Source organism: Musa acuminata, chromosome BXJ1-8 (genome assembly GCF_036884655.1).
Source record: "Musa acuminata AAA Group cultivar baxijiao chromosome BXJ1-8, Cavendish_Baxijiao_AAA, whole genome shotgun sequence".
In the NCBI taxonomy this organism is placed as follows: Eukaryota; Viridiplantae; Streptophyta; class Magnoliopsida; order Zingiberales; family Musaceae; genus Musa; species Musa acuminata.
In genome coordinates this window covers 51,526,127-51,538,554 of record NC_088334.1, presented here as the reverse complement: position 1 = coordinate 51,538,554, position 12,428 = coordinate 51,526,127, and the positions used below count along the sequence as shown (strand labels likewise).

Here is a 12,428-nt window from a genome sequence, read left to right as displayed (position 1 = left end):
CTTCACGCCATGGTTGTTGACTCAGACGACGACGACGACCTCCTTCTTCTTCTTTCTTCTTTCTTCTTCTCCTCCTCCTCCAAATGTAAGCTTGCTGCGTGCGTCAACAATGGAGAAAGAAATAATGGTGAGAGTTAGTTAAAATGGAGGGTCGACTAGTTTGCAAGCAAAATGGGGTTTGGTCAAAGCCACACCCATCGATGATGGCAAAGTACTCACAGACATCAATGCTAGCTAGCAACGGTGAGGAGAGAAAGAGCGTCTCTTCGTCTCCAAGCTTGGGTTGCAATTTGTGGTCAAAGCCATCTTTTACTTCTTAGATCAGGAAGACTCCTCCCAGTGGTGAATGATGATATTGTTTATATTTATATCTACATATAATTAAAATGTTGTTGATAATAAGCCAAGTTTGATTATCGATTCAATCGGAGAAAATTAATTAGAGTTTGGAATATGAAAGATCATTGAATAGTCAAAACTCAAAGATATTATTTGAAGAAACATGAAAGATAAAAATGTAAATAGTGAGGGTTGATATTATGATGATATTAGATATATTTATGTACATCTTTCCATCCCATACTCATGCATAATTATAGGAAGGAAATATGTTATATGGGAAATAATTTGAGCTGCCACTGTTGTACTTTTATGTGTACTTTTAACCATCCATCACATCCTGTCCCTCTGATGCAGAAAGACTTTTTAATGTGAGTCCTGAGATCCATTCTCAGCACATCCTTTTTGTTATTGCTGTTGTTTGATTCAAGCAATTCCATGCAAATTAATTAGGGACATATCTCTTTTTGTTCTTTGACCTACAGCCATTTGTCCTCACAGTAATCCACTAGATTGAATTGTCTCAGCAAATGATGTTCTTTGACTCACAGCAAATGATGCATTTGTAATTAATGACCGTAATTTTAAGAAAAAAAAAGAAAGAAATAAATGTTCATAATCTTCTATTTGAGATGATACTAATACGATAATAAGTTGTGATATCCCAATTAATTACGATCGATATTGATATGGTATATTTCAACACCATCAACGTGACAATGGTCGATGACAACGCTAATAACAAAAGAACTCTAGATTGATATAAACGATATTTCAGACCCGAATGAGATGTTTACTGGCCTTTGTTCAAGACAATGATTGTTTACGTGCTTTTATATTTTATTTCTAAATCTCATATATTTTTTATTTCAATTTGATGATTGAATTTTTATTTTTATTTTCTAAAGACAAACAGGTTGGTAATTGATGGAAAATTAGGGCTTTCCCCACTTCATAGGGTTGTCTTCTTCATCAGCAAACATCTAAAAGGCCAATTACGACCACTGCGTCTTGTTCTTCATGCATACGTCATAGGACAGCTAGCTCGAATGCAGAATCTATCCCTAATCTAATTGGAGGTGCTTAGAACAACACAAGATCTAAGCCCTAATTATTGCATCGACACGTCATCATTTCCTATGAAAAGGTTTTACTTCTTCTAATTTTAACTAACTTTTTTATCTTAGGTTTGTAATTTTTAATCTCTCGGAAGAGACAAATAATATTGCAAAAAAGTATATATTACATATTTTTTCCTCCCAAAATCTTCATCCTTTCAGATTGTATATACACAAATAATTTCCCTTTAAAGTCAATTGTTTCTTGTGTTTTTTAGAGCCATAAGCTTAAGAAGAATTAGGCAGAATCGGTCAAAATAAACATCTGAAGCGGAGTGCCGGAAATCAACCTTGTTCAGGTCAATTAGGGTTTGGCAAAAAAGTATTTGTCTTTTCTTCTTCTTCTTCTTCTTCCTCCGACCTAAAGAAATATTAAATTCCAAACACGTGGCATTTGGTCTCCCTTTCCTGCACGCAATCGTTAGGCTGAACCATTCGTCTCTATATGATAAATCCATATTTTAATTAGAAGAGTATGTGACCGTTTAATTATATTTATTGATCAATAAAAAAAATCTAAGGATATATTATTTTGATGAAAAGATTCTTCTAATTTATTTATTTTGTTTTGATGAGAAATTAAAATTATTTACACGATAATAATTTATTCTACACATCCGTCGCCGGTACCCGTTCTTGTCACGATCCGCTCCACCGACGCCGTACGTGGGGTCCCATCCCGCTCTCGTGCAGTCAATACACCACATGTGTCTCTGGGACCAACGAGAAGGAGGTCGCAGCCCCACCGCCCTCATCATCATCTCCGAACTCGTTCCGTCGAGCAGCAGCCCACCGTGAAACGGAACTCCAGCTTTCAAAGTCCACAATAACCGCGTCGAGCGAGTAAAGACTGCGAGACGTGTCCGCATGTTTCACACCGCCATTGAGGCGGAAACAGCACGGAGAAGAAGCAGCAGAAGGAATCTAATTATTAGCCGTCAGGTCGGATTGTGTGCATGCATGGATGGCGTCGAGGACTCACGTCATGCGCGGTAACAAATGTTTTACCGGAGTTTGGGAATTTTTGTGAGGTACTTACCCACGGAAAATAATAATATTTGGCATCAGATTTCAATGGAAAGGACTTCAAAACTCTTCTGCTGTTTTAGCATTTGGAATGATTCAGCCCATTCTGACAGTGACTGATTTGTGCTGCGAATTTAGTCCCCAAGTTTTTTGTCTGCTACTGACTTATTGATAGGCTTCTTATCTGCCAGAATTCTCAGGCGCGTCCAGTGCCACCCCCCCACCTCTACCGGAAGATTACCATCGATGTTCGACGCAACTTCTCATCATCGCAAGGTTGACGATCCATGGTATGTTTGATTGTTCGGAACAGTAGTCTTTCGGCAGTGTACTTGTTGGACCATGGTTTTAACCATGAACTCGGTCTTCCAGTTCATCTGCTGTTTAACTGGTCAAATGTCGATCTGTATCACATTAACTATTGTCATTGGAACCATTGATTTCTCCTGTTAGCTGCCGACGACATCTTTCTTTAAATGCTCCTCCTGCTTGTTATGCTTCCCATGTCCTCCCCTCTGCCTCTTCCTGGAATCTTTGAGCTTTGTTAATCTATATCGGTCTCAGCCTGCTGCTATTTGAGTTTGGCTTTTCTTCTTCTAGTTGCTGTTGTCGTTGATGGGAGAGCGGACGATGCTTTCATCAGACTGATCGAGATGAGAGGCGCGAACGGCACCTTCCCCAAGTTTCCTGAATCACGGTATTCTCCTCCTCTTCGAATTATTTGCTTCTTTTGGTGGGGAATTCATCATAAGCAATTATTTCTGCTCTGTTCTACCTGATGGTTTCATCGTTTGTTTCGTTGACTGGCGCTGAATTCCTGGTTAAGTCGTTTCTTGCTGGTATTCTTCTCTGATCCTTTCGCTGTTTGATGCCTGGATGTTGATTTTGTTACTTTGCATCACCGGATGTTTGATTGGAGTCGAAATTTAATCTGTCAGAAGATCATGTCTCGTCTCCGATTCTCTTGAGTATTTGTTGTACTCGAGATTTCAGGGGGCGATAGATATTACTTCTTTGGGGAGCACTTCCTCTTTTCTTCTCAACGTAGGCTTATTGGACCGAGAAGGATTTCGCGACATCATAACCATGGCTTCGAAGAATTCCGGAAGCTCAGCATGATCCGAAGACGAATTGGAAATACCACCGATTAAATCCTGCATAAGCTTAGATTGCTGCAGCAGTGACTTAAATTTGCTTGTTTCTGGAGTTCTAAGGATCGATCTGCTTGTTCCCTGTAGACATCTCATCTTCCTCCGCTGGAAGATTTCTCCATCATGATGATCTCTAAAAGATTCTGAGCTTTCACATGCAGCAGGACGCATAATCCAAACTGTCTTAACATGGTCTCGCATAGGATTCGTCACCTCCTTCTCCTCCACCTCATCTCTGCCATCGGTGGGTGGGAAGGTTTCTTGTTTCTTGCATGAGACACACAGTACCGCATGCTGCATCCAAGCACCTGCGAGTAAATACTGTTCATCGAATACTGAACATTATGTTGTCCTGTCTGATCTGAAAGTAAAACCACATCATGCGGAAGAACCGTCGCCTTTGTTTTTGAGAATTTACTTCAAGTCGTTTTGATTCGATTCGTCCAGTTCTTTCTTGTGCCCGTAATTTTTGACCCCGGAATACTTGTTCTGTTTCCAGTGATGACAGCAAAAGAAAGATGAAGTTTAGGGACTACAAAGAGGGAGACAAATACAAGATCATATTTCCAGATAGGAGTTCAACCTGCAAGTTCCACTCGCTCAAACTAGCCCTGCTCATCATCACATGCTGTACGGTTCTAACACTTCTCTACTCCCCGACGGAGCCCACCGAGCCACTCCAGCAGTCGAGTTCCAAGTATGCTTATGTCTGCTACATCATCATCATCGTCCTCGCTATCTGATGTTTTCGTCACCGGAAGCACTGAAACTTTGAATGCTCTGTCGCTTAATGCAGGTCCAGACTTGTAGATGTTGGTCGGATATGGCAACAAACAGCTTCAGATCCTCGATACGTATCGAATCTGGAAGTTGATTGGCAAGGAATACCAAATCTTGTGGGAAGTGCGGACGGTAGACAAGGCAATCTCCAAATCGGCTTGCTAAATTTCAACCTTTCCGAGGTTGGCTATTGGAGGCAGACGATCCCCGATGCTGAGATCTCGCCGGTGCGCCTGGAGTACGCTGACACGAGCATCACATGGAATGTTCTTTATCCGGAATGGATCGACGAGGAAGAAGACAATGAAGTGCCCGCCTGTCCGTCTCTTCCGGAGCCCCAGGTCGAGAAAGGATCAAGATTTGATGTGGTCGCAGTAAAGCTGCCCTGCCACGGGTCGGGAAGCTGGGCCAGAGACGTAGCGAGACTGCACTTGCAGCTCTTTGCAGCCAAGCTCGCTGCAGCTTCCGCCGGAGGGCTCTCCCCTGTCCGCGTGCTCTTCATCACCGAGTGCTTCCCGTTGCCCAACCTGTTCACCTGCAGGAACCTCGTGAGACGCGAAGGGAACGCTTGGCTGTACGAGCCCGAGATGTCCATGTTGCAGGAGAAGCTCCGACTTCCGATCGGGTCGTGCGAACTTGCGGTTCCACTGAAAGCAGAAGGTCAGCTGTTCGACTAGTGTCCTCCTTTCTGCATTCCAACATGTTACTCGTTTCATCCTCGAGCTCCTCTCAGAGTTCCCATTGTGCGTGTGGTTGTCTCTTCCTACAGTGCGGCCGCAAACAGGGGATGGAACTCGAGAAGCCTATGCCACAATACTGCACTCCGCGGAAGTATACGTCTGCGGCGCGATCGCCGCTGCTCGGAGCATCCGGTTGGCTGGGTCAACCAGGGACCTCGTCATACTGGTGGACGAATCGATAAGCGACCATCACCGGAGCGGCCTCACAGCTGCGGGGTGGAAGGTGAGAGTGATCCAAAGGATCCGAAACCCCAAGGCGGAGAAGAACGCCTACAACGAGTACAACTACAGCAAGTTCCGGCTCTGGCAGCTCACCGAGTACGACAAGGTCATCTTCATCGACGCCGACCTGCTGATTCTGAGGAACATCGACTTCTTGTTCGGGATGCCAGAGATCTCCGCGACGGGCAACAACGCGACCATCTTCAACTCCGGTGTGATGGTCGTGGAGCCCTGCAACTGCACGTTCCAGCTGCTGATGGATCACATCAACGAGATAACGTCTTACAACGGAGGGGATCAGGGCTACCTGAACGAGATCTTCACATGGTGGCACCGGATTCCGAGGCACATGAACTTCCTGAAGCATTTCTGGGAGGGCGACAGCGAGGAGGTCAAAGCGAAGAAGACGAAGCTGTTCAAGGCTGAGACGCCGGGCCTCTACGTTCTGCACTACCTGGGGCTGAAGCCATGGCTGTGCTTCCGGGACTTCGACTGCAACTGGAACTCCATCCTCTACCGCAGCTTTGCCAGCGACGAAGCCCATGCGACGTGGTGGAGAGTGCACGACAGCATGCCGGAGAACCTGCAGAACTTGTGCCTTTTGTCGACGGTCACCAAGGCCGGGCTGGAGTACAACCGGAGGAAGGCCGAGACGGCCAACTTCCCCGACGAGCACTGGAAGCGCAACGTGACCGACCCGAGGCGGCATATCTGCTTCGAGAGTTTCTGCCGGTGGGAGGACGTGCTGCAGAACTGGGGCAAGCCGGCTTCATCCAAAACATGAGTACATGCAATGCCTTCGTTCTTTGGTTTTAACTCCTTTTCTTACTCAAAATGTAAAGCACTTAGGCCTGCCAACCATGCTTCATTGATTTGTACCTTTGTGTTCTTGAGAGAATGGTGGTTGACCACCAACCTGTTTCATTTCACCAGTAAAATGTATCATCTGGACACGGATCATCACACTTTGCGTTCTTCAATAAGATCATAAGTAGTCGATTCTTTTTTACCATGAATTTGCAGAGTAAGCCTTCATGCCAATACCATCTGGTCATCGCCATGGCTCGAGCTTCCAGCAAATGATTCAGCGAGCTTCGAAACTCAAACCTGTCAACGAGCATTCAGCAAAGGTTTAGATAGGAAGTATGTGCCAAGGCATGCGCTCGACATGCAGTAACGTGATGACACAAGTAGGAAGCATACAGGGAGTGAGAGACACAGAGCTGCCAACTGCTGACTCTGTTAATCATCACAAACATCTCAACCCATGCAATCGACATTGTGGTCTGAAAACTAATTGCATGTTCACACAAGTTAAATGGTCCAGTCCTTCTATATTCTGTTCCTCTCTTCCTTTTCTTTCCGGCGGACTGATTCCTTCTCGGAACTCTGGTGTTCTTCATGGGAATCAATGTGCAGTGATGAGCCGAATTATCATATGGTAGGGATCACACACTGTGAGCCCACACTGAACTTGGACCACCAGTCTGCATCACACAGCTGGAGGAGGAGTATCAGAAAGGCTCCAAGGAATACAGCAGCAGCACTTCAGCCTCTTATCCATGACCTGTTCTATGCTTACAATCATATGACAGAAAACAAGGAAATTTCCAGGGTACTTTTTGTGTCTTATCTAGCTATTAAAACCATTCTCTTTCCTCAAATTACATAAAGGCAAACTAACTTTTAAGAAATCAACAAAGAAACAGTTTACTCCTTTGAAAAAGAATACAAATCTACAATAAAAGAAATTTTAGTCTACCATACCGAGGTAACCAATCCAAAAAGGCTTCCAACAATCAGCAGTATCATTAAGTAAAGAGAAATTATCATGCAAGTACTAGGAGGCTTCTGCTAATTTATAGATGTCCTAACAAAGAAAACCTGTACACCGCGAATCTACCAGGGAGAACCTTCAAATCAGATATACCTGTGCCGAGCTCATTGACAGGGTGTATCTTTCTTGGAGCTGCTAGTTCAATCTAGAAACAAGCAAATAGAATCAAGAATATAGGAATGTCATCTGATGAGATATGTTTATGTATAGATCAAATGTGAAGACAAGCAGTATTGGGTTCTCTAATATTGATGTTGGTAGCAAGTATGAGATACAGATGATTGCGATGTTTCATCTAGTACAAAACAGATGATGTAGGTAAAAAATCATAGAAAAAATATGCAGAAATGATACAAGGAAATAGAATAGTCTTGTGGGAGACACTGAAGCATGTTGTTATTACTTATTGGTAAAGGCTTCTCATAGGAATTACTTACAAAATCAATACTGATTATCTCATCAGAACAGAATAATTGTCATTGCATACGTGTTTCAATATTATCATTTACCTATTACTTTGAGACATACAGGCGAGAGGCAACTGCATGAACTTGTCAAGGAAAAATGGTAACAACTAACAGTAAAAAAAAAAAAAAAAGGATGGAAGCCGCTGCCCCTGGCAATCTGCTTCATCTCACAGACAACCTTGCACTTCTTGTGCGCTTGCCATGTTGAACCCTAAAAGAATAACAAATTATACCAAGGAAAATAGAAAAGACCACAATCCCGAACATCAATTCACAACTTTCTCCAGCCTGCACACAGAAAAGAAATAAGATAAAGATGGTATGGTAGCACTAACCACAGTAATAGTATTAATACACAGAGACATTTATAGTTAACAAATTCTTATATGTGGTTGACAGAATTCATAACCAGATAAGGACAGATTGGTACAATCGTTGTGCATTGTCAAGCCTCTTTGTTAATCTAATTATCAATGATAAATATGTTACACCAACAAGATTAGGAATTTGTCATGTTTTTAGGAAACAAGTTTCATATGCATGTTGAATGAATAGCTTCCTGGATGAGCTATTTACCAATTATATTCACAAACTACTTACTGATCTTTATCCCATTTTTTACCAGCATGTGGGAACTCACCCTTCACCAGAAGATAGGAGAACACGAGTTCGTTCCAAGCATCTGGGACTCCAGGGAGACACCAATGGCTGCAATCAGTAACGGTAGAAGGGTGGCTCCAAGTGCCAACATGAGCATCACTTCTATAAGCACCCATCGGAGTTACATTAAGGACAGTGACAGGAACTTTCATCCTTTCCACTACCTCAACTATGATTTCTGAAAACTCCATCCGGTCATTCGCTTTGGCCTCAGCCAAAGGGTGCTGCGTCAAGTTACAGACCTTTTGGTTTGAGTCACTGTGACACCAGAGAGGCAGAATACAAATTAATAATGCACCTTTTACCGTACAAGTTAATGCAGAATACTCATTTGACAGGATGAGTCACAAACAGAGTATGTATCTAGTAGTGTTGCAATTAAGAAAACTCAGACTAAAAGAATAAAGACTTTTTAGTGCACTGTCAGAAAAAAAAGAAATTGTTGTCTCACAAACAGAGTATCTAGTAGTGTTGCAATTAAGAAATTCAAACTAAAAGAATAAAGACTTTTAGCGCACTGTCAGAGAGAAAGGGAAATGTTGTTCGTATCAGCACTCACCAATGATGAGTCCACATTTTTTAGAATCATTACTACCAACTGATTTAAATCCTTTGCGGTGACTTCTTTACATCTTATATGAAATTGAAAGCATCAAGAACCATGATAACACTTAACTGTCCCGCAAACGTAGGGTCTTCATACTCTTCATCGAAAAATGTGGCAAGATTTCAGGGATTTGTGAGAACCATGAACTACAGAGTAATGATCAATTACATGTTTAAGGAGGTTAGGTTCTGCTTGAGAGGGATTAAAATGAAATGATCAATATATCTTTCCAGAATGAAGGGGAACTCAAAAGCATTCCAGTTTCCACAGAAACAGCAATATAATTACAATGTAGCAAATTTCTAGAGCTGAAAAGTAAGTTTACCACATTATCAGTTTTGAACTACCAGAAGGACCCAAGGACAATCAAGATAGGCCACTACAGATTAATGCCGACCATATAGGGTGCCAGGATATACTTCCATGTTTCGATGAGTAGTTGAAAAGTAGAACAGCGGAGAGATGAGTTAGATTTGGATATTACGTTCTCTTTTGAAGACAATATGAGATTATGAAGAGAATCACACCTATGTTTTGTGTGAAGCTTTTATTTCATTCTTGCTTTATACTTATGTATAAAGCAAATCTACCGCATGCTGTTTTTTCTGATAAAATATTACCTAATTAGGTAGTTCTGTACATTTTTCCTAACTTTCTTATTTAAAAATATATAACTTGTACTTCGAATACTTGCTAGATCTACTTGTAATTAAAATATAACTATATCAAATAGTTTTTATAACAAATTATATTAAACTTGAAGATGCTAACATACTCTAAAGTTAACATCTCTAACCATTGAGATACGTTCAAAATTTCATTTTTCATGCTGTAGATCAGTAGAATAAAATTACTTTAAACCCCCAATTATTTTCTACCAAGAACCACCATCACACAAGGGTAATCTGCCCTTTGTTCCGCATCAACTTCTAAGGCAAATTCCAAGAAAATGGCTTATCAAGTCTGCAAAATAATATATCAATATCGAAGGGAGCAGAATTAAAGAAATTATTTTCTAATTCAGATAATATTAAAAAGTCCAAATATTTTAATAATATAGCCAACCAGTTATTAATATCAAACAAAACTTGATATTATACTAGCATGGGTAACTTGCTCATGGAATATTGCTGAAATAAAAAAAAAATCAAGCAACAAAAAAGAAACAACTCGAGTCCATTAGGAAAGTCTGCCCCATCCAGCTAGATGGATCAACTAATTCTACTAAATGAGGTATAAGCATATACCTCCAGTGGGAAGGCTCAAAGGTCCGGAAGAAGACATGAGTTCTATTTGTGTCGACCATCGTCTCAACCCAAGAAGCCCAGGTGTTTAAGGCGATTGTAAATGCAGAATCGACAGACATTCCAAGCTTCAGAGCTCCTCCAACCTGGAAATAGCAACCCCTGAGAAAAAGACCACTTCAAATTCAGTATTAACAATGGAAAATGAAAGAAGACTTCTTGTAATTGCTAATATCCGTTTCCCGTACTTGGAACTCCTATAGCATAACGAGTAGATGATATATTGAGCATAAAAATTGCCTTTGGAGTCCAATACAGAAGAGAAATCCCGAAACACTTACATGTCAAAGAGTTTGCTCGGAGTCCACCAGTGACCAGAATTGAAGATAAGTACATCTGAATCAACCCACTTCCTGCTCATGTCATCCTTCTTGTCCAGCTTCAGTGTCGTTCGAACCCGTTTTGGCCCATGTCGCGGCGGCAAGCTTTGCTGTACAAGAAAAACCGAGCGGAAGAACTCTATGCTCAAATTGAATGTCTGGAACCGAACGCCTAAGAAGCGGATTGTCTTTGAGATGTGTTTTCCATCGACTTCATAAACGGTGTTGGGATCCTGCACTCCGGTCATGAGCATGCATATTAGAGACTCCCACTGCGTGCGACTCATTGAATCACCTACAAAGACGACCCTTTTCCCTCTGAGCCTTTCCAAGACATCCTGCACATTAAATTTAGGCACATCGCATCGCCATGGTTTCCACCTCCACTTAAGATAGTCCATATCCTTCCTCCCGTTTGCCAAGCAATTGAAACCTCTTTCAGCAAATGGACACTCCGAGCTGTTGTACAGCGGGTATGAGCTATCCGGCACCCAGCGACCATCAAAGATATCACAAACATCAGCGTCACCGGTCAACCCAGAAACCAAACTCCCACTGCCCAGGTATCCTTTAACGTTGACATACATGAGACATCCAACAACGAGCAAGAGAGAGGCCAGACAGAAGGCCGCGGCCAGATCGCCCAAGGAAGGAGGTCTGGGCGCCACCCACAATTTCCGGCGAGCGGAAACCCTAGGGCTGCTCACAATCCTAGGGGTTAATCGAGCCGGCAGCCTCCTACTAAACCTACCACTCACCATCTACTGCACCAGAGAATCAATCAAAGAACCGTCTCGCCCTTCAGCAGCAGATCAAGACGAAGCTCCGGAACCGAGGCATCTCACAATCCAATCCAACATCGGCAAAACGACAACCAAACCGCAAGTTCTTGGTCTCAGACCAACCCCCAGGATAAAGAACAAGAAAAAAGGGCGAAAAGGAACGATTATTTCCCGCATCGAACAGCTTCGTGATAGAAATTAAGCGAAGAAGATAGAAAGATAGAAATTATAGAAAAACTATGAAATGTATAAGATATAATTACCTAATACATTTTAATAGTGAGTTCTTGACAGTCATTTATACACACTCAGTAGGGAGGTTATACATATTCAGCATGGAGGATTTTTCTCAATTGCTGTGAGATTTCTTCAACTGTCTTGAGGAAATCTTATCTGCTTATCATGCCCCCGCAAGATTGAGCTTCCATCAAGGATGTCGATCTTGGACCGATGCGATGAAAATAGTTTACGGGCGAGAGGCTTTGTGAGTGAGTCGGCTAGTTGATCTGCTGTATGTACATGAGAAACTCGGAGTTGATGTCTGGCAACTTGATCTCGCACAAAATGGAAGTCGATGGCTATGTGTTTCATGCGGGAATGGAACACTGGATTGACACATAAATAAGTAGCTCCAATATTATCACAATATATTGTAGGAATAACCGTGGAGTTGACGTTGAGTTCCTTGAGCAAATTTGTGACCCAATTGAGTTCAGCAGCGACGGTGGCGACGGCACGGTATTCAGCTTCAATTGTAGATCGTGCAACCGTCTTTTGTTTTTTAGAACTCCAACTGATTGGAGTAGCTCCAAGGAAGACAATGTATCCGGACGTAGATGTTCTATCATCAAAGTTCCCTGCCCAATCAGCATCAGCAAAGGCATGGAGATGGAGTGAAGTATTTTTGCGAAGAAAAATGCCATGATTAAGAGTCCCTTTAAGATACCACAAAATTCGTTTGACCGTAGACCAATGCGTAGTAGATGGTCGATGCATGAATTGCGATAACTTATTGACGGCAAATGAAATATCTGGACGGGTGAGAGCCAAGTACTGTAAGGAGCCAAGGACTTGT

The 12,428-nt window shown here is 42.2% G+C and overlaps 2 protein-coding genes across 2 annotated transcripts; one reads left to right on the top strand and one right to left on the bottom strand.

Moving 5' to 3' along the window:
• The first annotated feature begins 2,620 nt into the window (after positions 1-2,620).
• On the top strand, positions 2,621-6,385 carry LOC135588731 (UDP-glucuronate:xylan alpha-glucuronosyltransferase 1-like). Its single transcript, XM_065081009.1, has 5 exons — positions 2,621-2,773; positions 3,084-3,180; positions 4,134-4,331; positions 4,431-5,074; positions 5,184-6,385. The coding sequence occupies exons 2-5, from the start codon at positions 3,137-3,139 to the stop codon at positions 6,158-6,160; spliced, it is 1,863 nt and encodes a 620-aa protein (XP_064937081.1). The 5' UTR covers positions 2,621-2,773; positions 3,084-3,136; the 3' UTR covers positions 6,161-6,385.
• Positions 6,386-7,686: 1,301 nt separating this feature from the next.
• LOC135588733 (protein trichome berefringence-like 7) lies at positions 7,687-11,595 on the bottom strand. The gene is made up of 4 exons (XM_065081010.1): positions 10,533-11,595; positions 10,195-10,353; positions 8,321-8,598; positions 7,687-7,968 (listed from the first exon to the last, which is right to left on the bottom strand). The coding sequence occupies exons 1-4, from the start codon at positions 11,330-11,332 to the stop codon at positions 7,952-7,954; spliced, it is 1,254 nt and encodes a 417-aa protein (XP_064937082.1). The 5' UTR covers positions 11,333-11,595; the 3' UTR covers positions 7,687-7,951.
• Positions 11,596-12,428: the final 833 nt, after the last annotated feature.